Source organism: Cantharellus anzutake (genome assembly GCF_015039405.1).
Source record: "Cantharellus anzutake strain C23 chromosome Unknown EI90scaffold_62, whole genome shotgun sequence".
NCBI classification, from domain to species: Eukaryota; Fungi; Basidiomycota; class Agaricomycetes; order Cantharellales; family Hydnaceae; genus Cantharellus; species Cantharellus anzutake.
In genome coordinates this window covers 27,186-53,710 of record NW_024067012.1, presented here as the reverse complement: position 1 = coordinate 53,710, position 26,525 = coordinate 27,186, and the positions used below count along the sequence as shown (strand labels likewise).

The window sequence follows — 26,525 nt, the reverse complement described above, 5'->3', positions numbered from 1 at the left end:
GTGGGCCACGAGATTTCCCATCACGACCCATAGTGCTACTTACATAATGGTCCTCAGAAGCGTGGCACGCGAACGCCAAAATATTGAAATAAATCCGCCGCAACGTGTCGAAGGGCGCGATAGACGTCTCAGAAGTCTCAATATTAGTGGCTTGATATTAAGTAAATATATCTCGGTGAGAGAAGTAACCGTGCGATATCATGACGCTTCTGCCCTTAATTTCTCCGGTGATGTCTATCAGGTCCCCGCCACGCGAGCCAAAGCCCAAATTTTTTTAAAAATGGCGAACGATGTCGCGGGGGAAAATTATCGAGGGAAACCAGCCAACATGACACAGGCACGGCCAGAGCTTAGATCTCTTGCTGACATGTGGATGGTACTGCAATTTGGACGCGCACTGATGCAGATAGCAGCGTTCAATAAAACAGATATTCGCGGCATACTCTGACATTGATGCCGAATCAGGTAATGAGAAACTTGCTCAGCTCCAGCCAGCATTAAGTTACAGAACTGAGATTGGTAAAGCGATCTAATCCATTGGCGGACCCAACAGAAACAGTGCCAGAGCCGGTGGGTAGGTACTTGAAGTATATCAGGGAAGCAATTTCGAGTCGAAGAATCGAAGAACGTAACATCGACCCCAATATTGGTTCTATAAAATCAAAAAGCTGTGTAAGGCGATAATAATCCCACCGAAGCTGCATCCTGCATGGACATAGTGCTTCCGTCAAGATCATAATACACTTCGCCACGATACGTGAGGGGTGTTGGGCGGGGAGGTGTACAATAACTCGTCCGTACCCCGTTCTCATCGGCAGGCCATACATCATCGTCCCGCTTAGGGAGGGAAATGAGGACGGCGTTTGAGCTCTCAATGGAGACGTCATAGTCATGGAAGTTGAGAGGGGAGAAAATGAAACTGAAAAATCATGTCAATAACAACTGTGTTCGCGGCGGAGAGACTTGCCTTGAAGTTGCAGTATTCATGCGAGTGTTGGGCGAGTCCTGTTGCAAATCAATGTAGTTCGTTTACACAATAATGTATTTTCGCACCTCGGCAGATGGGAAGTGGTGAGTTCCAAGGTTGATCCAAACAACAAGATCTTCTTGATCGAGGCTTTCCCTAACGAGTCATAGAAACATCAAAGTTGCGAAGATGGCCACATGTATGCGTAAGCTCCTTACCCGTCAAAGTACAGATCGAAATCCACTGGAGGCGCACCCGGCAAGTTCAGATTCCAAGCGCTTGAGGACGATGGCTCATTATCCTTGCGCTGTGGTGAGATCAGTGTCGATGAGCGAATGTAATTGCAAGATGCAATTATGTGCTTACCCTGCTTACTGCGAGATTATATTTGGCAAAATTTGCATTGTTGAGCATGCGCCGGGAGCCAGCCACGGTCTAAGTAGAATCTAGGTTCCAGTAACAGCCGCTAGCGAAATCCACTTACACTATGGATGGGGGAGTTCCCTGGGACAATGGTGTATCCTCTTGGATATCCCCAGGCATTGAGGGATTTCTTGTTCACGATTGAATATCCACCCTCAAAATTCTTGGGGTAGAAAAGACGGGCCTCAGTCTCGTTCGTGATATACTTCTTTACAATTCGTTGCTGGCGGATTGTCGAGCCCCAGTCCTCATCCAACCAAGGGAATTCTACATCATCCACAGACACGGAGGTTTCCAACAATGAATTCTCGACTCCGGAAATATCAAGGTCGACCTGAAGGAAATGGCTATTAACCGTCCACATGCCCTTCCAAGTATCGCACACCTTAAAGTTAACGATATGATCATGGAGAGTACCCACTGGACCAGACTTGATTAGTGAAGCGGCAACCAGGCAAGCAGATGATAGCCTCACTCGTGCGGTTATGTATGCGCGTTCCGAACGCGTCTTCACCGGGCTCCCAGTAGCCACCTTCACAAGGCATGGTGAGATAAATCGGGAAAGTGAAGTGACTCGAGCACCTTGCAAATAGCCCGACGCGGACACGCGGACCTCCAGTGAACCATCGAGCATGAAAGTGTAGTCAAACTTTTTGGGCGTTTGAGCATTGAGAGTGGGAAGAACTTCGCACCTCACTTACCACTGTATAATTTCCGTGGAAAGAATGACAAAAGGGTCGCTCAGCATCGCCATTGCGACACAATGCAAAACGAAGAGGCACGAACTGTAGTCATAACTGCGCATGGTTGGCAAAATTTTGAGACAGATATTGGCGAGGCGGAGGTACCTACTTTCCGACGGAGGCAATAGTTCTCACAACCAGGACGTAGTCCTTGACGGCTCCCGTAGTAAACTGCTCTCCTCCAAAACCTGGCATAGATCGGTGACGGGTCAAGGGACCACCGTTATCCTTTTCGAATATACAAATTGCATTCTTTGTGGTCGCTGTGCCCACTGAAAGGTGAACTATTGATGGAAGATACACCGCTTCCTGAGGACAATCGTAGCCTGGTATCAATTCATAGGTCATGAGACCCATTCCAAAGTATCTATCAAGCCAGGAGGTGGTTGCTTGATGTGGATCGTTTCCGGCTGCACCCCACAGTGATCAGCTTGCGGCCGAAGGGGACAGTCAGTTAAGCCGGAACGCACTGTACTGGGCCATGGCTAGAACCATGTCAAATATCAGACAACAGACTAGCGCAGCGATACTGAATGGGTTGACATGCCTTCCTGTGGAGACAACTGCCCGAACTCTCAGCCATGGATTTATGCATAATTTCCAGACCGCTCACCTCGTAGATAATGCGCTCGCCGAGGAAGTTGATGTTCCATAATGAGAGTCCCTGAACAATGGAGTTTAGATGATAGGAGTTGACTGAATGAAACTTTCGAATTCACCATATCGCGATCAAATCCCAAATAGAAAGACCATCCCATCCAAGTCACAAACTGCTTATCCTTGTTTACCCTGAATCGTGGCCCGTCAAACGACACATGACGTGGCCCGGCAAGGTGATCCAGTTCGCGACGACGACCTAAGGGTGCCGAAGGTTACAGGAAATTATCAATCATATCGAGACAACTACCTTTGCGCCTTCGTTCAAACCATGTGGAATTGGGTGGAAGGGGTTCGGTGATCTTCATTGATCCATTGTTGAAAGACTCGACAAACTCCTCTTTGGAACCATAGACTTGATGGTTGTACATGAGCTACCGTGAGATTTAGCTTGGGGAATAGACTGATCAATGAAATGGCCCCACTTTCAGCGTTTTCCAGAGGCTCCGGTCAGTTCCGGTCATATCGATATACTGCCAAAGATTAACACGGTTTAGATAACTTCCAGGGACGAGCCATTTGTATTGGAACCAGGCTCTACAGTGACTTGCATCAGATAGTGAGCCGTAATTTTGTGGGATGACTTGCCGTCTAAATGAACCATCGAAAGACCAAGGGCCGGCTGGTGTCACAGAAAGAGTATCGTTTGGCAGCATCTGGATCTCGCCACCTGGGAAGAGGGACCTGATGATATCCTGGATTCCATCGAATGTCTCAATAGAAGTTTTGAGGATATCGTCATCTCATAGTTTAAGGTATTGTGAGACCAACTAAAACATAATGCTCAGGCGAGGGTCTGTTTGGCTTACTCCAGCTGATACCCCGTGCATTGTGAGGGATGACAGGCTTATGATAAATATCCAACAAAGGCTCCATGGTGGTCTTGCTTGAAATAGGCAAAGGATAAACTAGAAAGTTTCGGACCGTGGGTTCCTGATCGCCTCCGCGGTTGATGACAACACGAGCAGCACGATGGGGAGGCTGCTTAGAGTCCCCATCGTAGTACGCGATTGCATCTGCTTTCTTTGGACGAAATGCTTCGACTACGTCGATGAAATTGTCGCTGACAATATTTCAGCTTCTGCCAAAATATAAATATTTGATACGTTGCACCTCCTACCTGACAGAAGCTTCGTCGCCCCGAGTGAGATTAAGCCCCAGCTCAGGACGCATAAGCCAGTTTCGGATTGAAATCGCTTCCCGTATCGTTAGGGGGATAAAGAGATTTTCCTTCGCGTCGAGAGTCGAGAACGCACTTGGGGGCGAGCAAATTGGCGGAGGCTTAACAGAGCCCGGGGACTCTTCGCCCAAGAAGCCAAAAACTCTTCGATCTCGAGCGAAGGAAGACAGGGAGCCCAGTAGCACCGAGAGAACGCACCCTGCCACAAGTCCCGCAAGGAATAAGTGGGACATCCAGAGTTTCGGTGTGATGACCTCCGGCTGCATGCCAACGGTTTTAGAGTCTGCGGGGACCAGATCTACTCCATCGATGAGTGGCACCAGTTGATCCTTGTCATCATCTGTGTTAGCTGGCCGTCGTACTGCGCTAGACATGGCGTTATCTCAGATCTGATTTTAAATTGATGAATAATACAAATCAGGCCGGGGACAAATCTCGAATGATGCCAGGACACATGAGTCAACATCGAGTCAACCTTGACGAGAAATGAGTGGAAACTATCTCGCCAACACGAAAAGATGTGAAAACCGTGAAAAAAAAAAATCGCCTTAAAGGCGAAGCGCTCTCCACGGCGCACAAGCCAAGATGCCAAGAAAGGCAACGTACGTACATACACAACGCCCACCGTCGATCGATACCTCGACGTTGGGTAATTAAGGAGTGCCGTGTCTAGGGAAGAGCGCAGAATGACTGGATGATTCACAAACCTGGAGCCCGAGAACACTATCCTTTAATTTCGTACAAGGCAGGGGGAACCTCTTGGTTGCTAAGCTGAGTATGTGATGGGATAGTTTTAGGTCATGAGAATCGTGTATTTGATGGTACAGACAAAGCAATGCTAAACTCGTGGTAATAGTAGATAGTGTACAACGCTAGCAATGGACGGTTTGCCACATACGCCGGATCCGGCTGCACGCTCTGAAGACTTACAGGAAAGAGGACGCCAGTAATCAGCGCGCCTTTTTCGCATATGCATTAGAGGAGGGCTTGAGCGAGAGAAGATAACGACATGACATAGTGGACTATGTCCAAATCCAGCTGTAGGAAGTTACGCCTGCGAGAAGCCAAAGCGGACCGATTTGGTCGAATGGGTGGAAACGTCATTGTTATTCTTTTCTGGGGTTGGAGCTCGTAGCTTTGCATATGGTATTCGAAAAGTATGCTTGTCAGCACAGCGGGGAGGATATCGACGGCAGGTGCCTGAAGTCGATATTCGAGGTCAGTGTGAGATAAATGACACGTTTGCATACACCCACCTTTGAAAGGGAGGTCATGATTTGGGTACCGTACATGACGATAATGAGGTAAACCTGCAACCAAACCACTTCATTCCTTCTCGACACAGTGGCTGGGAGATGATCATGGGGCCGGGTGATGACATAAGAAAGCGAAACCCAAACAGGTGAAAATAAGCGTATATAAATACTCAAACCTTCGGAAGTTTAACTTATCTGTAGTACCACATCACCATCTCGCCCCCCATTTGAGCACCGCTTTCTACTGGTCTTCATCATACCATGGCCAGGATCGACCAGCCCATTCTCGTCGACACCGAGGACCCAGAATATTACGCAGAGCTTCTCTCCGAGACTTGCCCAAATCGGTGCCTACTGTCCAATGAAACACTTTGTTCAGACATCCCCGGCGTTCAGGGTGTTGATGACCCCTCTTCCCGGCGCCTACAGACACTTCTCGATGTAGTCGCCGATATCTCACTTCGTAAACAAGGAAATGCCTCCGCTACGATGGCCTGCATAAAGGCCAATAAGGGCGCTCTAGAAACGCAAGTATACATCGCTTTCAACCACAATGATGATGGCGCAGCTAGCAATTGTCCCGTTCACCTACAGTCCATCTTTGATAGGCTTTCCTGTGTCCCCTACAGGCCACATGTAGTAGCCGGCTCCCCGAAGGGAATCTCGAGCGAGTTAGAGGGGAGCTTATTCGAAGTCTGTACAGCCATTCACAATTACTCATTTGACCTTTTTGCGTATCGCGTTAACAAGCGCAAGCACAAGCTTTCCGACATTCGGAGCTACATTGAGCAGGAGAAGCGTCAATTCAATTCCCGCCAGCGTTCCATGTTGTTGGAGTTCTTATTGCATGTGGAGTCCATTATTAAGGTTGTTACCAATGCACAAACAACGAAGCAACTTTCTAGCGATTTTATACGCGTGCTTGTACAGACGTATTCGTTCTGGACGACGAACGGCCTTCTTCCCCAAGAAAGGCTCGCCGGAGATGTGGTTACATTGCTTGACCACGCGGATGCGTGGCTGGCTGATAGTGCGTGATATGACACCTAGATGGTCACTCTCACCTTAATCTACATCTTTTTAGCCCACGGCATAGGTTTCCGGCTTCGGCGTTGGGCGGTGAAGATCATGTCGTTTGTGATCTCGGCTAACAGGCTCTTTATGTTGACCCAGTCGTGCCGCCTCCGCAAAATTATAGATGGGACCTTCGCAATTAAACCCCTCTCATCTCCAACCACGACTCCGTATCGCTGCAATCTTTCTTCAAAGAACATACGAGTGGCTCTGGATGCCGCGCTGCACCAAACCAAATACTCTACTGCGGAGTGGTATGAGGACCGCGAATCGTTCATTGTGTGGCTTCGGGATAAACTCAAGGATTCTGAGGTGTGCCACTGGAAACCCACGGTCCATGCCGAGCTAGTCATGATTACAGCAATGCTCAAGGGCGAACTCCAGGAAGTTTTGCCCTACATCGGGGTCTCTAAACTTTCCTGCATTATGTGCATCCACTATATCCAGGCCTTCAATGAGGTTACAGGGAAACGGATCGCTGTCAAAGGTTCTCATGGGAAGGCCTACCCCGGGTGGTCCTGGCCTAGTCTTCCATCCCACGACAGAGAAGTTTGCAGAGCCTTTTTAGAACTTAGCAGACAGCAGCTCTGGAGCGATTTCAACTTGCATGTAAAATCCCGTAGAGGGCGACTCGGTTCCGATAACAGCATGGGATCTCGTGTTCCGAGATTGGAATCAGTTGTAACAGCGGATGAGATTAGAGAATTCTTCAGTCATGAACTCAGTGAACCTATGTAGTCAATGCCCTTTGTTAGTGCGTGTAAATGATTATGTAGTTTCGATTGGGGAACAGCGACAGCCCCGATAACCGCTGAGACTGTCATGACCATGTGCCCCGGCCTGATCTCCGGCCATTCCAATGCCACCTGAGCCCGTCCCCGATACACGAGCACGAGCGTGAGCGCCGACCTCATCCCTATCCTTGTCTTCATCCTCCTCGATGACTCCCTGATGAGCTTTACAGTACGTAAGTATCTGATGCGGTTCGAATGTTTCCATCTCGAAACCAACATTAGTAAACAAATGCTGCAAGCATCGTTGCTGCCGCTGGGCAACCAGGAAATACTTACCGACTGTGTTTATGACTTTTATGGTCTAAGGCTAGCGGCATCAGGAGTTGATTCAAAGTGAGTTTCCCGGATATTGTACAGTAAATAATCTCGTCTGAGCTGCTCAATCCCTGAAGAATCAAGATCTTTCGTCTCAATGAGAGCACTGGCGAATGGGCGTTCGAGCATGAGTGGAAGGCACACGATGCTCCAATAACAAAATTATCCTGGGCCCATCCTGAGCATGGGTCCGTCATTGCGTCAGCATCCTTTGATCGGACTGTAAAGATATGGCAAGAGAACCCCGGCCAATCGACTTCTTCGCAGTCACGGTGGACAGAGAAGGCAATTATGACAGGGGCTAGGGGAAGCGTTAGGTCTATCGAGTTTGCTCCTTCGGTATTTGGCCTGAAGATCGTAGGTTCCCATTCCCTACCGCCAGCTTCGCCTTGCTCTAACTCGCCCTTCCAGGCGTCGATTGCGACTGATTCTTTGCTTCGTGTATACGAGTGCTTGGAAATATATAGTGCGAGCTCCTGGCAGCTCATCGAAGAGATCGATGTTTTGACTCTCGGGAACCCGCCTAACCCACCGTCCCCCGCCCTGGCATCGGCAACACCGACTCACTTGCCGATGAATCTCGAGGAGGGCTCTCCGCCATATGCCAGTTCTATACATCGCCCTAGCACCCCAACTACTCTTAGTAGTCCTATAGGCTCATTGAGCGCACCTGGTGGGATCGCTGGGTCAAACCGAGAAGCCGATAGCGGATGGTGCTTGTCTTGGTGCAAGGACAAGTGGCAGGGGGAAGCCATAGCTGTCGGAGCCGGGCCAGAGGCAGTGATTAAGGTTCGCCATCTCCCGTGCGCAGAAAGAAGCACCATATGACGTCTTCCTGAATTAGATTGTATCGCTCCCTCCAGCTCCTCAGAGTCCTATCCTCCTGGCAACTCTGAAGCATACAAGCTCTGATCTCAGGGACAAGGATTATCCCGTCAGCTGTGTTTCTTGGGCACCGACTGCTGGACGGTCGTATCATCTGATTGCAACTGGGAGCAAGGACACATATGTGCGAATTTGGAAGGTCTCGTCCAAGTTGAACGCCAACGGACAATTGGCAAGCTCTGGTGATGAGACATCCGAAGAATGGGAGGTGCGACAAGTTGGGGAATTTGAAGATCACAAGTGAGGAGTCCCTACTCTTCTGCTTGGACCACAGTTCACTGAAGCATCCTTCAAAGATCAAACGTCGCTAGGTTAGAGTGGAATATTACTGGGTACGTCACATGTACAGCGATCTACACGCATTTTCACCTGCATTCAACAAACAGAACAGTCTTATCTTCTGCCGGAGACGATGGGCAGATCAGGTTGTGGAAGTCTATTTCAAACATCTGGCAACGAATTGGTTCTTTCAATACACACCACGCTGTCGAAGAGGTCCTCGACAATCAAGATGATGTAATGCAAAGCATATAGCTCGGACCATTACTAGCTGTGACCGAATGCTGTGTGTTGATATCCTGGTCAGGATTCTCAATTCGCATTGGCAGTCGAATCAGAGTTTTGCAGGTCAAGAAAGTGAAATTGATGGATCATATCAACACCGCATCGCCATTAAGCCCGAGGTTAACGTAAGCCGACACAGAGTTCAATACTCCTTTTTCTTCTCGTCAACCGAAAAGCCACCGGGGCCTTGGGTAACCAGGAGCAACAATCCGCCAACAATCGAGAGTGTTTGGAAGAAATCGTATCTAGTGATGATGCAAATAATCAATGATCCCACATTGGCAGTGATGCAAGATGATTGCCAACGCACTTGAGGAAGTCACGTTGAGGGTGAGCGGAATGTATGCTCCACCAGTTGTTGATGACCACGTTGAAGATTGAGAGCAAGATGACGAGAAAAGCAGACGCCCACTTCGCTTTAAATCCGACTGCAACCATTCCACACGCAGCCAGTCCAAAAATTGAAACGAAAACCCTTCCAATGGACCATTGACCCTGCAGAATAAAGCCAATGAATAAGAATATGAGCAATACGCGGCCTGTCAGTTGGAAGCTGAGAACATGACTGAGTGAAAATACTCGTTGAATGTTACACCACGATAGACGTACTATTGTCTCCTGTCGTTCTCAGTGAGGGAAGGAATACCAGCAAAGTGGGCCTTACGCCTAGTCATCGATTCGCTGAACACCATTAGGAGCCCCCCGATGACTGAGAGGTTGCGCAGGAAGAAGTTGAGGTCAAAAATGAGGCCGTATCCGAATCCCTGTATAATCACAACCCCCAGGAGACCTCCAACTGCAATTTCCGTGTACCTTTGGGCAATAATTGCACCAGAAGACCCAAGCATGGTCTATACGCATCCATTTCAGTCCAGGAAGCTGCTGATATATGCGTTTTGCACGTACAATGATGTTAACCAGAAGAAAGAAATGGCTTATTCCCCATGGAAATGAGCGATGGCTGCATACCCCCCCCAAAAGAAAAAAAAGAACCTGATTGGCAAACGGAGAAGGGTCATCAGAAGGAACGTGATTGCGTACCGCTGCAGGTACCAAATCTGGTCGCCCCACTGTGTGACGATGCGAAGGGCATCCTCCAAGAAAGTAACAACAATCAAGAAACGTCCAATGGAAGGCAGGTATGGCCGAAGAGGCTGGGAGTAAATATCCGCGAAGTCCTCAATTTTCGATGCGACAGAGCGGATCTGGGTAACTGGGTCATCCTGAAACGACGAGGTGTCCTGGGCATACGAGCGTTGTTTAGGAATGTCGTAGGTGGGCGTGTAGCTCTGGGGAACGCGGTTAATGTTTATGCGAGATGCCATGGTGGATTGAGAGGACAAGTTGGGAGTGTTTGAACTGTGACACGTAGATTGGGGCAATCCAGAAAAGGAAACGGTAATCCCCATTCAATTTTCTTCCGTGGTTGGTTCCCGCTTATTTGCGGTTGGTACACCTACTTTAGCGCGGCGGTGAGCGCGCCATGAGCGAGGGTAATCAGATACAACTCCCGAGTATGTGTAACTCTCCTTATTTTCAGGAGTGTTTAATGACATGTAAGGCCCAAGCGTTTGACGACGATGATTTTTCGTCAACCCCGATACCGTTTGGCAGACCTCAAGGTTTCCAGTTTGGGCAAGGGACCTTTACATCATCCCCGGTTGGCAGTACTTCGTCCACCCCAATCCAGAACCCAGACCAGAGTAACAGTCCCGTCGAACGTTCGTACTCTCATGCACGAGGCGATTCCTTTACTTCGGAGTCCTCGTCCTATGGCCATGGGAAATCCGCACAATCATTTTCTGGGAGAAACACTAGCCTTGGGCATGTTGCAACGCCGTCAGTAGCAACCTCAGTCACTTCGGCACCTTCACGGAAGTCATCCTTCGCTTCAATAAAGAGTGCACTCAAGGGTCTAAAGACCACGGCAAGTGATGCGCCACCTGTGCCGAGTCTGGATACATCAGCGTACCCTCCTTTGCTCCGTAATCCGTTCGGTCGTGCTGGGTCATCGCGTAATGCTAGTCTTCCCGCCCCCTCTAACACGAGCCGCAGAAGACCTTCTGCCCCCAGTCCTTCACCTTCGAATGCGGGTGCCTCATCTAGATCAGTAAATATCTTCGCTCCCCAGAGCATTCATTCCCGTGCCAAAAGTAGTATGCCGGTATCAGCCTCGAGGGCGCTGCAATCTCAGCCAATAGATCATTCCCCATCGAGCTCCGTAGCCCATTCCCATTCGGAAATTGATTCTGGGGGCCACACCGCGAGCCACCTACCTATAATTTCACAGAGACCCTTCAACCAAGGTCCACCACGCGCTGCTGCCCAGCACCCGTCCTATCCTGAACCATCGCCAGAGGTGGAACCTCGCACACCTGCAGAATACGCTTTACATGCAGTCTTCGTGCAATTTGTGACTATATCTGAACAGAAGATCCAAAGTTTGCTGCAGGAAACTCTAGTGAGCGTCACACAACTAGTTCATAGTGTCTCGGCCGTTAACGGCTGCACAGACGTTTGAGCCTCCGCTGGTTGAAAAAATTGGCCCAGGTATCGATGTCTCCTTTGATAAGGTTTTGGATTCATTGGCACACATCGCTCAGAGGCAGGCTAAGCCAGTCATTGACGCCTTGAGTAGATGGAAGAAGGGATTGAGTGACCAGGCAATACCCCCGACTTGTTTACAGCAGCATGTTTCAGGGCTGCTGGATCGTAACGCGCAGATGGACACGAAACTTCGCCTAATCAAACGTCGTGAGGTTGTGACTGTTTTTGCCCGACCGGCTGGTTTGCGCTGACACTCACTCAGGTGGTAGCAACTTACATATACTGCCGCACTCTCATCAATGTCGTTGCCAGCTTAGGGAAAGATTCGCTCGATGATGAGTTTGCGAATGAGTTGGAAGCGATCATGTTCAGGGAATTCGTTCGCAGCCATGAATCGTAAGTTGCTCACAACCTTCACGGCCATTTCACCAACCCCCAAGTAGGGCCTACGTTGCATCGGCCAACCAGAAGACTAACTCCAATCTTTTCTCTGTCGTCTTGGGTCACCTTGCCAATAGAAGGTTAGAAAAACACACATTCACAGCTATCATTGCTTATCATGACCTGTTCACTGTCAGTTTCATGACCGTGACAGATCGCTACCTCCACGAACTCCAGCCTCTGGCTATGGATCATGGGCAAAAGGACAGCGATCCACGCCTGGAACATGTCCTAACGGGTTTGCGCTATCTGGAACTCAAAGTGGGTTGGAGCCCTTGACACCGAAAGACAGATCTGATGAGGGTTTAGGTCTGGCCACCGGAGCAATTCGAGCTGGGAGCAGAGTTTATGGAGTCCCTTGCTCGTTGCTTCAAAAATGCCCATGGTTTCAAAATGAAATCGGTATTCGCTGAGAACTTAACTCACATGCTTCATCCACTCGGAAAGGTAAGGGCACGCCCGGTTCGTTGCGTCATACTCGCTTAGCATGTGTCTTAAGAACGCTTCTGCGGAATTCAACATCCCTTCTTGGGTTCAAGCAATTGAACACATTTACCCAAAAGCTATTGGGATGACGACAAATCCCAAATATTGGTCAACTGCATTTCCCTTGGCAGTAACTGCTTTATGTGTGGCTCCACAGGACTTTTTCCGGAAGCACTGGTCTGCGCTTTGTGATATTACCATTACCAAGCTGTTGAAGGTGAGGGTATTCCTTTGCTTCTCAAGCCCTAGTGCTAATCCCCTTCAGGAGCGATTCTCTAGATCAATGTTGAAGAATGGGCTTGTTCGTGTGATCTGGACGTACCTTTATCATTGTCAGGACAACGCATCCACTGTCGGCACAAAAATGGAGAGCATAATGCGTCTACTCCTCCCTTCCAAAAGACGGGCAGTTCCCGAAGACATGGTGGACACACTTACTTACATTGTTCATTTCATAACCTCACGTCCGAACTTGGATTATGGTCCAGACTTAATCATGGAAATGATCCAAGAATCAGCTCTCACGAATGCTAACATGTCACCCAATGATATTGTTTCCCCAGAGCGTATCACTATTGCCATACGCTCGGGTCTGTTGTCGCTCACGAGTCTCGAGGACAAAACATATCCAAGCTGGCCGTCAAATTCAGATTTTTATGAAGCAATACCCAGCACAGACTATCCCTTCCTTACTACCTCTCTCCCTGCCCCAGCTCTTTCCCGACCGGACATCCAATCAATTGTCGATCGCTTGGGGCCTGTAGTCGCTCGAGCCGTGGCTGTCTGCTTTCGAGCCCTTGGGCATATGAGTGTGCTTGACCCACGGTACAAGTACGAACATCGCTCCATTCCTCATGAAGAGCGAGGAGAAATAGTCGTCCGCCATCACCCAGAGGGCATGGTTTGTTGCTATCCTCGATCCATTTCCCCCCTGCTCGATGTTCTTCAGTCGTGTTTTGACAGTTGGCCCCGCTTGCTGCATCACACCCTCCCTTTCCTCGACGTCCTCGATATGTTAACGCGTTGTGTGGAACATGTCGAGCCCGCCATAGCAGGTTCCGCCACAGAGTCTATCTCTCGTCTGGCCTCGGAATCTCGGTATGTGCGAGTGGTCGCCAGAGCCGTTTCTCAGTCTTTGTTCAGCGCGTCAAGCCTTTCGAGAGATAGCGGGTCCAAGCTTGTCTCAGAACATTCTCGCCGCATTGAGCTTTGGCATACTGTTGTGGCAAAGTGGCATGCAACTTCGGCAGAACATGGCGACGAACAGGCTTTGCAACAAGGACCCGACATCGAAGATGTCAATCCTGTGATATTGCTGGACGAGGTTGAAGGGGGTTCGCTCTTCCTTCTGGCTTCAACCAGCAAATGGATTCGCGATACTGCTCTAAAAGTTCTAAAAATGGTTCCTGAGCTCCGAGCTTCAACGGGCGGGAGTGCGACTTTGACCCGCGAGAGGGTGTGTTTGATTGATGTCTTGGGTGGGAAGCGCTCGTCCATACAGGTGCCAGTGGAAGGGAGTCTATTGATTCCAGATGCTGAGATCGAGCGATTGAACAAGTGGAGAGAAGCAAATTTGCCCGACTACCTGCTTCGATTGCTTGTTAGTGATAATTCTCTCGACCATTCTTTATGGGGATCCATCCTCCCATCACTTATGAAAGCTTGCATGGATCATTGTCCTCACGCCCTCGACATATGTCGGGAATCGCTGAATGCGGCCGTACTGCGTTACCACCCCATCATGGTGTCTTTGGCTGGCATGAATTCTAAAGCTGTAAATCCCCCTACCCACCGCCATCCCAATTCATCAGGGCGGACGAATTCTAGCGTTCACGATTTCAGTGCTGAACAGCGTAATGACATTCAACAATGGCGCTTTTGGACTGCAGCGCTATGCTCATGCACACTCCCGACTGATGTCCGACCCGCGACAGCCAGAGAACACGCTCGAATGCCGTCCGATCCTTCAAATCAGGGGGGTCGTTTATCCTCGTCTCGAGGCTTATTTAGGCTCCTTATTCCGTTTCTCGCTTGTGACTCGAGTTTATTCAGAGACTCTGTTGTGAGCGCACTCGGTTCCGTACATCAGTCCTCCTTCAGAACTCTCCTCGAAGGCATACACGGTATCAATGCCCACATTTATGATGACGGCTTCCTGTCCCACGTCCCTCGAGGCACGACCCGTCGTACAAAAAATCAAGATCGGTTGCATATTGCCGTTGTTCGTGTATATGCCCTGACAGCGCGGTTTGTAAGGGAGCCACAAGTCTCATCGGACGCCACCGCCATGAATCTTCTCTTAAATTTCGTTCGCGCTACCGAAGGCTTCCTGTCACAACCGGATGTCAAGGTCGACTGGGAAGTGAGTCGATTACGGCGTTATTTTTGTCATATTGTAGAGCAGCTCTTCGCTGTGTTGCCTCTGGAGTTCGATCGATCACTAGATCCCATTCTTCGTTTGCGGTTGTTCCGACTATGTGAAGATTGGTGTTCATATGGATCGCATCCAGCGTATAGCCAAAGCACGGAAATGATGAAACGTCATCTCATGTCGACAACGAGGGATATTGATGATCAGAGGCTGGCTATGGATCGATTCCAGAAAGAGTCAGCTACGCTGGCCCCCTCGGCGGCAGCGGCAATGTCATCGCTGTGCGTGAGTGAACCTAAGCCGAGCTTCCTTGGCGCTTTCTTTAACGGGGTCTCAGTATGGTGCGTTCCATACGGTGGTAGATGAACAAATCAAGTCAGCTCCTCTCACGGCCGCTGAAATCATTAATTGGATTTCAGCGCTGCTGGCAAGTGACAAAAGTGTGCATCAAGGTGGCAAGTATGTCCTAGCCTGTTGATTACAATCGCTTGCCTCATTCATGGAATTCGTAGGAAAGCACTGAAGTCCCTACTTATCGACAAGGATGTAAAACCAGATCTGCTGGACCTCGCGGTCCGGAGCTCGTACTCCTGCTCCTCCTCGAGCGCGAGCGATGCTTTCTTTGCTGTTGTCTCTTCCATGATTATTGATTCCGATGGAAGCCCATTCGGCTTCCTCTCGGACTTGTGGCTTGGCCTTGTGCAGCTTGGACGGCCAACCGTCGACGCGCGAAGAAGGGCTCTACAAGTCCTCCTCCGGATCACGGGAGACGGGAATAACAATGCTTTGCTTCATGAATTGAACGCTGCCGTTCGAAGTAGTGCACCGAACGTCTACCAATCCGCCCAACACAAGGCAGCATCAGTTCTTGCCAGTATTTATCCCACAGCTTGCTTTGGCATCATCTCACAGGCCACTTTGAGAATGCCTCAATCGCGAGAGAATCAGCAACGGCCCGCATTACAGTGCTTAATCCCTTGGGTAGCCATCACGCAATTGATGGCCTCCGATCGTGAAATCACTACTGAGGGTTATGGAGCGTTGCAAAACCTATTTTCCTTGACGGTCCGGTACGGTGACAGTCATTCCGACATACTTCAAGCACTATGGTCCGCTCTGGTGGAAGGCGGGCATGAGACAAACTGGAGCGCGGTGGTTAAATTTTTGGTTGAGCAAGCCACAGTACGTTCCAACCACTCGTTTGTTTTGTATGCCAGAAAAATTATTGCATATCTGTCACGGACCCGCATCGGACCTTCCGTATTCACCTCTCTTTGCACTATCATTGAACCACCTTCCATGATTTTGGCTCAAGCACCTGATCCGCGTCCGGCGGATTCGAAGGATGGCTTTTTTGTCGAGGACCTTGACGCTCTCCTCTCAAAAACTACTCGCCAGCCCCTTGCTCCTGCTGAGCTAGCATTGCTTTTCCTAGGAGATTATGCTCTAGATGGCCCTTGGGAACACAATGCCTACCTCCCCTCACTCTTGCAAATCTCGTTTACACTGCTTGATCATCGGGTCCCAACTGTACGGATTCAAACTCGCCGCTTACTTTTTCAAATTCTTCGATCATGGGTCAATCCGTCGAACGAACTTCTTGAACCTTCGGGGAGCTTAGCAGTGCCGGATGTCATGGCAACGATAGATTCTTTAGAGGATGAAATGGACTCAAGCTGGAATCCCACTCGCCGGAACGAAGACGGACTCAACGAAAGAATACAAAGATTATGTCATTCTGTGCTCCAGTTACTAACGCCAATCATCCCAACAATCAAAGGCGAGTGGACGGAGACTGCTCTCCAATGGGGTGTTCAGTGCCCACAGCGTGATGCAGCGTGCAGATCCTTGCAAATCTTTCGAACGCTGTGTTCTTCATCTCAACCATCAATGGCAATAGATCTTATTGACAGACTGTCAAACACGATATCGGACCCTAGCGGTGCAGATTCCAAATTCGCAAATGAGATCTTACTCACATTGGTGGACACCTGTTTGTCCTGTTCACCATCGAAATCAATGTTTCCCCAGCTCTTCTGGTGCGCCTCAGCCGCGCTGTTAACGACCGTGGAAGGGGAGTTCCTTCTCGCTATTCGCTTAATGGACTCTATCTTCGATTCATCCGATCTCCGAAACCCTGACGAAGTGGAACTCATACGGTCTAACAAACCGCCGACATGGGAAAGTCGGGAGTTGTGCATCGAAAGACTAGTCTTCGCGGGCTTACGATCGTCTGAAACGGCCCTTCCCAGCTATCGCCTACTCGCGCGCGCATTGACGGTTGAAGGCTTCGATGTCGTTGAGGCGGCTGACAACCGACTGCGTCTCGCCTATGTGGCGATTTTGCCTTGGTGCCTTCATTGCATCGAAGCCAACTCTCCGGATGAGACCCTTGTGGCCATGGCAGAAGAGTTGGCGAAGATCGCGACGGAAGAGAATCGACCAGACATTCACCGCATTCTTTCCTCCGTTTCCAAGAATAGCTTCAAGAGGAAAGAAGATTTCGTGCGACAGGCAATGTCCTCAATACGGGAGAACTACTGGGCTTCCTACGCATCGGAAATCGTGACAATCCTTCTCGGGTGTATCCTGAACGAACAGTCATGGCTGCGTTCGAAATCAATCCAGATTCTGAAGGTGCTACTGCAAAGTGCAGACTCGCGAAATCCGTTCAGTCTGTCGGGATCAGAACAATTAATGCCACTCTTGCGTTTGCTTGATACTGATATGGCTTCGCAAGCGATGGAGGTCTTGGATACTCCCATGGTCATCTCAGGTGGACCAAGCGCACGACAAGTCCTCCGCATGAGTCTTCATGGTTTACCACCAACAGAGAAGACGACAGACACGGTCACATTCGGTACGCCTTCGGAGTCCGGGTGGAGCATTGCACAGCCAGAGGAGCAATCAATGAAATGCAGACGTAATGTAGCTGCTCTCATGACGACATTTAATAATGTCGCTGAGCCGCGCCATCTATCTGGGACGACATCGACTATCTCTTTCGCTGAAAGCGAAGATCAACCAATGCGCCCCCCTGCTCCTCAATTCGCGGCTGAAGACCAATCGTCTTCGGATGCTGTCTCTCTTAGCGAACTCGTCAGTCAGCTGCATGATTTGAATGCGTTTTTCAAGTCGGACCAGTCGTCTTTTACACATCAACGTGTACCTCCACGATTTGATGCTGAAGATGCTGAACGTCGAGTTGCAGCTATTCTTTCCCGATCCCTGGCCCGAACCCCAAACAACGGACCAGAAGACGTCTCACGAGGGAGTAACACGTCCCAACATGACAGCCAATTTGGTGGAAGCATTCCGCCGACACCTTTCGTGGATCTGTTTGGTGGTTCGCCGTTCCATTCCGCTGAGGCCCTCCATCAAAATTTTATGAGTATGGCGGACGATTTCGAGGAGGCAGACGGAGATCACGACGATCATTATGCAGGCCAGCACTCGTATAAGACTACAACAGCAGCCAGTGGCACTACGACCCCGAACCGTCGTGATCATCAGGTCCATCATACACATTCTCATTCTCACGGAGACTTTGAGTCGCCTTTACATCAATCGACGCCCAAGTCTGGGGGTGCTGCCCAGCACCCGCACTCATTGAAGGATGATTCGGATAGCGAGTATGAGTTTAGTGCGTTTGCAATGGATGATTCAGTGGTGTCGAGAGGTCGTGGTGGCAACAATGGTCCCTGGTCGCAGCAGATGCCCGGTGGGTCTCAAGATGCCATTGAGTTGCCTCATGCGGGGGGAGAGACCCCAGCGGCCAGACGAATCGGTATCAGAGGACGAATGATGGACACAATTAGCCCTCAAAGGGTAAATAATGATATTCACCATAGGGGCGCGCGACGAAGGGTATAAGGAATGAATGCGCTTAGCCTCGCTGGTTTCCGCTGGTTTCCGTCGTCGGCGCCGGAGGAAGGTGCCCTTTTACATAATACAATGTGTTTATTGGCTTTGTTTTCAAACGAGCATGTTGTATCATAGTTGACATTTGTTCCGATCGGACTTCAGATCGGTGCGGGCGCAGACGTTACAGATATGCCCTGTGGCCACGGGGACAGTGTGTTGAGCAGCAAAAACTTGTCGCAGCCGCGAATCGAACGCGGGGCGGATCGAACAGACTATGTAAGTGGCAACGATCCAGGTTACCTCTACCCCACTGTGACGGAACGAAATTTTGTGATCCTTGTCTCTCCCTCAACATATCAAATTGTAAAACGCTGTTCATTCACGTTGAGTCAGGTGGTGTGGCGGGAATTTGAAATTCTCGCCGATCGATAGGGTAATCGATAGGGTAAACTGACAAATTAATACCACGCGGTATAATTTTACTAGTGGCTCCCCTTCGCAGTGGAATACCGAGCGACTAGGCAGGTGATCAGGTTCTATAGTATACTTATTAGACTGAACGACCAGTCACGACTTGGCTCGGCCGTAGCGGAGTTGGCCGAGTTCATTCCATTGTATTCATTCCTCGATTTCTCGACTTGAACTTCCAGACTTGTCGTTGGGCCAGCGCTGCTGCGCTGAGACGTCTTTCAAATAATGTTTACTGCAAGGAGAAGTCCTGTGCCTCCACATCAAGCGGGCGGGCTACGAAGGGCGTCTGAGTTCAAGATGCCCCCGTCTACCAGACCTCTGACGCAAGACGAGAGGCGTCACCGTGCGTTGGAAGAACAGAAATCGGCGAGTTATGTCCTTATGACCGAGTTTTGTGGTATTCTTATCGGATAGGCAGCGCCGGGAGGAACGGATTAACGCGGCGAGGAATATTGATAGTATGGCATTCCTTTCTTTGGGCAATGAGGATGAGGAGGATGAAGATAGTGACGATGAGGAAAATGACGAGGGACGCCTCGAAATTAGTGCGATGGATGTGCGAAAGAAGAAGCATGTGAGAGGTACCGTAGATGGGCTAGTGCCATTCAAGAGCATGCTGCAACCTAGCGGTGATAGTGGTTCTCCTTCAAGCCCGACGGCAGCGGATGCGGGAGGCGAGGTGTCCTCAGCTTTGAAAGGGAAGAGGAATAGAAGGAGGAAGAATCGTAGATACGCAGATGTTTGTATGTTTGCTGAGCTGTTGGAGCTTCAAACGGGTGAAGGAGTTCTTCGTATGGATGGTGAGCGTCCTGTTTTTGACTTGGCTATTCGCGGGAACAGAGCTGACGTTGCGTCTCACATGGAGAACACGATGGCCTTCCTCACAACCTTGAGACGGGCTGGGTAGCGCTAGCACCGATACCGGTTGGGAAACGGTGTCTTGCTGTGACCTATTCAGGAAAGGATTACAGGACGTCAGGTGCGATGCTGGATGTGATGCCATTCCTTGGGTCTTTTCTCATGATTGACTGGTGGTAGCTAGCTCTACACAGTTGTTTTCCCGTTTAAAGGGAGCAAGGTTCCTCAAATTCCCCTCGCCTTTACCCATGAACTCGATTCTCGATTGCGTATTGGATGCAAACTGGGAAGTCAATGGGATTATTCATGTGCTGGACATATTACGGTGGCACGGTAAGGATTTCACAGACTGTGAAGCTAATTTTAGGTACCGTCTCATTGCAGGACCCGTTTTCGATCGTTAAGCTCATACTGTTGCTTGGGTAACAGATTCTGGTGGCGGGACTCGAGAATCTCGGAAATAACACCATTGCCACCATCCCGTTTTCGGAAGAGACCAAAAAATCTGAAATCGACCCAGAAAGCCTCAATGGAATTTGATTTTGCATCGATGGCACAGGCTGAACGGGAGATACCGTTGACGTTTCAATATCCATATGTTTTCTTGCCGGTTCCGTATTACACACCCCCAATATCCATGGAGATGTTTTTGACCACTGTGATCCCGGCTGCGAAGATGACGAGGTCGTTCGAGGTAAAGTTGCCCCCTGCGTTGCCTTCGACATCTTGGGCTGGAAGTGATGAGATGGAGATGGATGGAACGGATAGCGTTGTGAGCGGGAACAAGATCGCCGATGGGTCCATGGAAGTGGAAGCTGAAGGGGCTCTGCAAACAGGTATTGCGACCGACGGTTTATTATTGTACGTATCGGAGGCATCGTATCAGTCGGTGAGCAATGGTCTTGTTAATCCATCGCTTTTTCTTCCTTACAGTGTGCATTTAGGGTGAGACTCCATTATCGACTTGGGTGCCCACCAAGCCGTTGGAAGGTGGCCTATCGAACCCCGTAACACTGGATCTATTTGAAGCGTGAGCCCATTGCATCCCCTTTCCTTGCGTCATTGCCCCACTAAGGATGCCGGCTAGACTGATTCAAAAACGATCATTTGGACGCGGCAATGGAAGATGACGCTTGTCGTGAGGTAGAGATACTACCAATACGCGTTGCGAGGCCCGCGTCTGATCGGAGAACACTTCATGCACCACGCGAGCCTGACTTGACGCCGGCCTCATCCGCAAATTTTTCTGTACTCAATCATGCCACCAACCGTTTTGTCAATTGCATTCAATTCCTTATTCGGTATTTTTTTCGCGCATTACGCAACCCGGTCTCGAGCGGGTGCTCAAGGGAATACATGAGACTTAAGTCCATGGTCCCCTGAATTATCACTATAACCATGAGCCCTATCAACCCCTCGAGATTTTTGGGGACCGGCATGTTTACTAACAGACAAATATAACAAATCAACAGTACAAGCTAAGGTGAACGCAAGTCGCCCGGCTTTCGGCAATCCTCAGAGCAGGCAACTCTCTCCTGTGGCTACAGGAGTTGTGGGGCTCCCAGCAGGTAGCCCCACCCTCAGCCCACAATTTTTCCGTCTTTTTCTGCACACTTCTCGGCTTAGTGAGTTTGAGGCTTTGTCAGCCAGGTCTAGCCTGGAACCCGTTAGCGCCTAACGCTTCTCCGGGGCACCCCAGGTATATAGCCCCGACACACCACCGACCCCGTATAAATCGAATTATTATGTTCAAAAGAAAGTAAGTTTTCAGGAAGGATTGAGAGTACCTGGGAGACAGTGGAACACTATTCCAATGCTCTGGGAGCTGTGAGAGCGAAATTGAGTTTCCTGATCTGAGGCTTGGTGAAAACGCCAAAAATCTGTAAGACACCCACTAAGAGCGAGTGAACAGAAAATGAATTAATCAGGCCAGCAGCGTGTCCCCATTACAGAAAACAAAACGCCGAATTAAGAGGTGGTAGAGTATATAGTGGAGCATACAGTACTGACTCGGTTCTAATATAATGCGGACCTCCATAGATCGCGTAAGGCTCACTCCGAGTCCGAAAGGCTGAAAGTGAGACGTGGGGAACTGCGAGGAGTCCCGATACCCGGTCACTTGTGTGTTTAGATGAGTGGCTTTCCAGTCACTCTTGAGCTGTAGCGTAGCCCAGTGTCTCTTGTGTTTCCACTTTGGACGGTCCAGCAGGGGGTCGTCGAAGATTCTCACGTCTGTTCGATCAGGATCTCCTTTTCTCAACTCCACTGCCTGGAATAACATGGCCACTCAATCGAGCTACTGACCGAAAGCACCGCCTTTATGTTATGTCAAAGCTGTGGAATCCTGCATAAGGGTACACTACACACGATATAAGTAATTATATTACATATGATGTAGCTCAACTTCCGCAATGTCCCATGCTGGCAAGCGGCGACAAATCTAGTAATGCGCGAATGCGATCAGGGAGGACCCCGATGAGCCTTTGTACTTCATCGCCTATTGGTGGGCTCATTAGCATGTGCAGAAAGGCGACGCTATAAAACTTACCTATCGATATCGATGGATCAGATGCCCCTAAATCCCGCAGTACAATCACTAGAGTTCGGAAGAGTTCAAGGCTCCCTACTAGCCTGCCAGGCTCGGCTTCGTTGGTGGGAGAAATATGGCATCTTTGGATCTCGTGCGCCATCACGACAGAGGCGTCCAAAACATGAGGCTGGAAAGTTTGGGTTAAATATAATGAAACATCAAAAATCTGTAAGACACCCACCAAGAGCGAGACATCTTTGTAGACAGTAGGAATAGGGGAGTAGACGGCCTCCGTTTGGCTCTGACCCGTCACGCTCGCGGACGGGGATATTACAAGCTTGAGCAACGCCGCCATCCCGTTCGCCGCCTGTACAGCTTTTTGGCGCGCCTCAGTGATTACCCCCCTCCAGATATGGCTACAGCACAAGGGGATTCGAGCAGAACATTTTGCAAGCTGATCATCGCCGCATAAACAATTATCTTCACCGAAAAAAGGGCAGGGTTAGGCTTCTGGGGGAAAATCGTCACCCCGTTGGGATTTTGAGATTGGAGAATTGGGCGACCAAATCCAAGGTCGCTGCACTCCCCATTTATGAGGCCAAAGTCGCTATTCAATGACGGCATCGTTTCTTGATATACGCAGAGAGATGCTTCGAGAAAGTTGAATATTTTCCAGAATGGAACGCTTGAGCCCCACGCGGAGCAGGTTTCAGCATCTCCTACCAGGTGGTGAGTCAAGAGTGTGTCAATCGTTTCCGTGTAGACATACCCCCATTATATGCACGGAGGAGTCGTATACCCTCAAAAAGCAATTCCAGCCGAGCTCTGAGACAGACATGATCCATTTCTCTACTGACGTCGAATATGCCGGGGTTGAGGGACGTGCCAGTTAAGGCCCAGTGGTGAATCCAGTCGGAGTTAGAGGCTTGGAAGGCATTGGCGGGGGAATTCTGAAAGCTGATGCCACATGCGGATCTATGGATCTCAGCAAGCGCCTATGTGCAAGTGGCCAGGGTCAAATTCCAATGATTCGTTTTCGAACTGGCCACTCACATCCTCAGGCAACGAGCTAGGCAGTCCTGATTCTCTTGTGAGTATACGATCCGCCACATTCAACGCGAACCAGGCGTGCCTCTGTTCAATCATTTCGAAATCGTTTCTGGGCGGAGGCAGTAAGCCTACGGTATCACTTTGATACTGAGCCCTGGTCAATGTTTGCAGCCCGCAAGCGATAGCAAGCCGAATGGCGCCAGATAAGGTCGTGTAAGCTTCGGGATACCGACGAGTGCGGGTAAAGTAAACCCCAAGCAGAGTCGAAGCGAGGAGGAAATCCACAAGACGATCAACGAAAGCCAGCGACATCTCCAGATCCGAGCGCGTCCGGGCTACGAGGAAGGCTTCATGTGACGACATAGAGCCCCCACCAACATGACAAGCAAGGAGGCACATTGAATGCACGAGGGAGGGGTGAACTTGAAGGGCCCCGCCATCCGATGGAGAAGAACGTATACCTCCAAGCACCTTTGCAGCAAGCGGTCCAGAATGGAACTGGAAACGGTGTGCTAAAAAGATCCGAAGGCTTAATATTTAGTGCAGTCAGATCCAGAAGGGAAGTGCGAGCTGGACGGGGCACACATACAGATAATCTTTGAGTCGGTGTGGCATTTCTACCTGGATGTCCCAATTCGCCAGAGCGCGTTCTACTTCCGCACGAGTAATAACTCTTGGATAGGTTTCTCCTGGATGAGAAAGTGATTGCTCTGCAGATGCGAAGGCAATATTGGAGTAAAGAATTGACGCAGGGAATATGGGTATGGTCCTGGGATATGCCTCAGGGATATGGGGCTCCTGCATCCTCTCGAGCTGAGGCGAAATGGCGAGCCGAGGGCTCGGTGAGCCCAAATAGGCTCTAGCACCCTCCACGCCATGAATAGGCGAAGTCCGGTTATTATATCTGAGGGCGGCTATCTCGCTCTCCAGGCTTCGAATGATTTCTTCTAGCCTTCTGACCCTGGCCCTAGAAGTCTCTTCCGCATACTCGCATGACTTCCCTAGTCTACGACATCGTCCACACGCCGGCCTTACACCGTCGCATTTCTATAAAGGATGATGTGCCAGTCAGAGTTGCCCGTGCATTCATGAAGATCTCGCTTCTCACAGTTTTCCTGTGGCGACACACCAGGCATGCAAGACCCGACTCGAGTAAGTCATGTCGTTTCTTAGGGATCTTTGAGGCCGATGCAGACATTGGTGCTTGAGAGCTTGAGGGGGGATATTCGTTGCGCGCTGCATTTATCGGCACACCAACAATACACGAACCTGACCATGGGAAATGAAAAATCAGTTATGCCTTCAGCATGATGTCGCAGGACTAAATTCCGGAAATTGAATACCGCGGCCGGACCCTCAATCGCGTGCCTGCGGGGAAGAAGGGTAGTTAGGGGTACTCGGGTGCGAGTGGCGGTTAAATGAGGCAAAGAGGTCGAGATAAAGGGCGGGTTCGTCAGCTTGGGACACAATGTTTGTGCTTCAAAGGTCGTCCTTCCGTTAGGCATGATGCAGTCATAGAGGCTGGAGTCGTGCCTACATTGGACTGGATGGAGATAGATGGCCATTAGATGCATCTATTTCCCCAGGGACTGCTGTGGCTTCTGTAATCGCACCCGAAAGTTAATAAGGACCAGTAATGCTAGGGAAAGTCGCGAGAATGTGGACAATAAAATGGATCAACCCGTGACTCAGGCCAGTAGCGTGTTCTCATTCCCGAAAACAAGACGCCGAATCAAACTCTATGAATGGCAGAGTGTAGCGGAGCGCCCAAATCCACTCCGAACTGTGATGCTAGAACTCGACCATGAAGAACAGCCGCACATTTTAGCCCTCGAGCCCCTAGGTGCTACCATTTAGTCTGTGTACGAAAGGTAGGAAACCTTAATCCTGCTGCGCCGACTTGAACTCGCCAGAGAGAGCTGCACGTGGTTCCACAGCGGACCCCAACACCGACCGCGTGAAGTTCCCTCCGAGTTCGACAGGCCGAAGTTTGGAAGTGGGGCTGGACGTGTGAGACGCTGGGAGGAAGCCCGATAACGGGTGACTTGAGTATGAGCAACGAGGTTCGGCCACAACTATCTGCCAACTCATTTCCCGTTTTGGGTTGGATTAAATAATCAGCCTAAGCCTAATGCTCAGTGGCGTGTGTCATCCGTCGAGCGCATCATTGAATTTTTCGGCTAGAATTTTGATGCGCTGATGCGTTCGGAAGCGTTGGGAGTGACTAACGAGTGCACTTCGATCGACTAAAGCGATTGTCATGGAGAATGTAAGTAGTTGAGGATACAGGACGAAAATTCGTCATCATTCCCAGGAAGCCCCCTTCTTTGTGGCCATGAATCGAAAGGCCGTCAGTGTAAGTACTGAAGAAAGGCCTCACCTCAGCCTCAGAAATGAGCAGTGAGGAGAGAATAAGAAGTGGCTCCGTAGCGTGGCAAATCCGAATGAATTGCGCCTTCAGCAACCCTCAAAAATTCGATTGGGATCGGGAGGGAATAACTCGAATCGAAGTCATCTCAATCGAGCCTGGATTGTTGATGCCTTTACGCAAGTTAGGGACATGAAGACCTTTTACTCCTGTACCTGCTGCATGGAGCCATTAGTCCTGGTTTAATAACATCACTCTAATATAATCGCGCGGTGATACGCAACTTGAGATGATGCTGAACAATCCCGCATTTTTGAAGTGTCGAGCAGACAACACAGATATTCATTAATTTCCATTGCGTCGGACGCGCGTAACTCAGCTTGTGAGCAGGGCCGTCTCCCTCTGCGTTATCAGCTTCGTGTTTGGACTGGCAAGTCCTATATTAGCAGCGATAGGGCCGGCGACCTATGTAAGCGCCTTGGGTTCTGCATTGTCTACAAACAAGTCGCCCTTGTATTTTGCGTTGCGCCGCGTGTCCTCGCGCGAGTCTTCAGATCCACCCTCTCTGTATACATTCGGCCATGCTAACTGCGAGTGTGAGGCCTTTCTTGCGTTTCCCCTCCTTCCTCTTCATTTTGTCACCTCTTGCCCATGACCTTTGTCTGTGTTCATTTTCATTTC

The 26,525-nt window shown here is 49.9% G+C and overlaps 8 protein-coding genes and 1 non-coding gene across 9 annotated transcripts; 5 read left to right on the top strand and 4 right to left on the bottom strand.

Annotated features, from left to right (window-relative positions):
* Positions 1-529: 529 nt before the first annotated feature.
* On the bottom strand, positions 530-4,203 carry EI90DRAFT_3146890 (copper amine oxidase; the record flags this gene model as incomplete). Its single annotated transcript, XM_039065468.1, has 19 exons — positions 530-581; positions 716-919; positions 968-1,005; positions 1,054-1,123; positions 1,186-1,274; positions 1,334-1,402; positions 1,452-1,724; positions 1,776-1,810; positions 1,866-1,922; positions 1,973-2,039; positions 2,251-2,543; positions 2,604-2,618; positions 2,740-2,797; positions 2,853-2,989; positions 3,041-3,164; positions 3,216-3,327; positions 3,379-3,532; positions 3,600-3,853; positions 3,911-4,203. 19 exons carry the CDS (start codon positions 4,201-4,203, stop codon positions 530-532), a joined length of 2,394 nt encoding a protein of 797 aa, XP_038911412.1.
* Positions 4,204-5,364: 1,161 nt separating this feature from the next.
* Positions 5,365-6,344, top strand: EI90DRAFT_2346388 (uncharacterized protein). The gene has a single exon (XM_039052904.1). The coding sequence runs from the start codon at positions 5,488-5,490 to the stop codon at positions 6,262-6,264; it is 777 nt and encodes a 258-aa protein (XP_038911411.1). The 5' UTR covers positions 5,365-5,487; the 3' UTR covers positions 6,265-6,344.
* On the top strand, positions 6,231-7,528 carry EI90DRAFT_3075592 (uncharacterized protein). The gene is made up of 3 exons (XM_039061587.1): positions 6,231-6,256; positions 6,311-7,427; positions 7,487-7,528. The coding sequence occupies exon 2, from the start codon at positions 6,355-6,357 to the stop codon at positions 7,036-7,038; it is 684 nt and encodes a 227-aa protein (XP_038911410.1). The 5' UTR covers positions 6,231-6,256; positions 6,311-6,354; the 3' UTR covers positions 7,039-7,427; positions 7,487-7,528.
* EI90DRAFT_2934794 (WD40-repeat-containing domain protein) lies at positions 7,324-8,828 on the top strand (the record flags this gene model as incomplete). The annotated part of the gene is made up of 6 exons (XM_039055120.1): positions 7,324-7,427; positions 7,487-7,766; positions 7,821-8,198; positions 8,254-8,534; positions 8,591-8,626; positions 8,681-8,828. 6 exons carry the CDS (start codon positions 7,324-7,326, stop codon positions 8,826-8,828), a joined length of 1,227 nt encoding a protein of 408 aa, XP_038911409.1.
* A 105-nt stretch (positions 8,829-8,933) lies between these two features.
* On the bottom strand, positions 8,934-10,284 carry EI90DRAFT_3075588 (SURF4-domain-containing protein). The gene is made up of 5 exons (XM_039061586.1): positions 9,900-10,284; positions 9,765-9,819; positions 9,468-9,709; positions 9,169-9,411; positions 8,934-9,103 (listed from the first exon to the last, which is right to left on the bottom strand). The coding sequence occupies exons 1-5, from the start codon at positions 10,265-10,267 to the stop codon at positions 9,001-9,003; spliced, it is 1,011 nt and encodes a 336-aa protein (XP_038911408.1). The 5' UTR covers positions 10,268-10,284; the 3' UTR covers positions 8,934-9,000.
* A 123-nt stretch (positions 10,285-10,407) lies between these two features.
* EI90DRAFT_3244269 (cell morphogenesis N-terminal-domain-containing protein) lies at positions 10,408-18,666 on the top strand (the record flags this gene model as incomplete). Its single annotated transcript, XM_039066548.1, has 10 exons — positions 10,408-11,325; positions 11,372-11,617; positions 11,668-11,801; positions 11,849-11,926; positions 11,984-12,107; positions 12,156-12,293; positions 12,346-12,549; positions 12,598-15,048; positions 15,080-15,162; positions 15,216-18,666. 10 exons carry the CDS (start codon positions 10,408-10,410, stop codon positions 18,574-18,576), a joined length of 7,737 nt encoding a protein of 2,578 aa, XP_038911407.1. The 3' UTR covers positions 18,577-18,666.
* Positions 18,667-18,799: 133 nt separating this feature from the next.
* Positions 18,800-18,884, bottom strand: EI90DRAFT_t207. Its single transcript has one exon. It is a non-coding gene; the product is annotated as a tRNA-Gly (tRNA).
* A 379-nt stretch (positions 18,885-19,263) lies between these two features.
* On the top strand, positions 19,264-20,930 carry EI90DRAFT_2934904 (uncharacterized protein; the record flags this gene model as incomplete). Its single annotated transcript, XM_039055127.1, has 9 exons — positions 19,264-19,413; positions 19,466-19,544; positions 19,737-19,814; positions 19,904-20,012; positions 20,081-20,263; positions 20,326-20,378; positions 20,421-20,633; positions 20,718-20,785; positions 20,841-20,930. The coding sequence occupies 9 exons, from the start codon at positions 19,264-19,266 to the stop codon at positions 20,928-20,930; spliced, it is 1,023 nt and encodes a 340-aa protein (XP_038911406.1).
* A 1,365-nt stretch (positions 20,931-22,295) lies between these two features.
* On the bottom strand, positions 22,296-24,674 carry EI90DRAFT_3129967 (uncharacterized protein; the record flags this gene model as incomplete). Its single annotated transcript, XM_039064259.1, has 8 exons — positions 22,296-22,393; positions 22,445-22,613; positions 22,668-22,801; positions 22,852-23,145; positions 23,196-23,421; positions 23,480-24,005; positions 24,066-24,523; positions 24,585-24,674. The coding sequence occupies 8 exons, from the start codon at positions 24,672-24,674 to the stop codon at positions 22,296-22,298; spliced, it is 1,995 nt and encodes a 664-aa protein (XP_038911405.1).
* Positions 24,675-26,525: the final 1,851 nt, after the last annotated feature.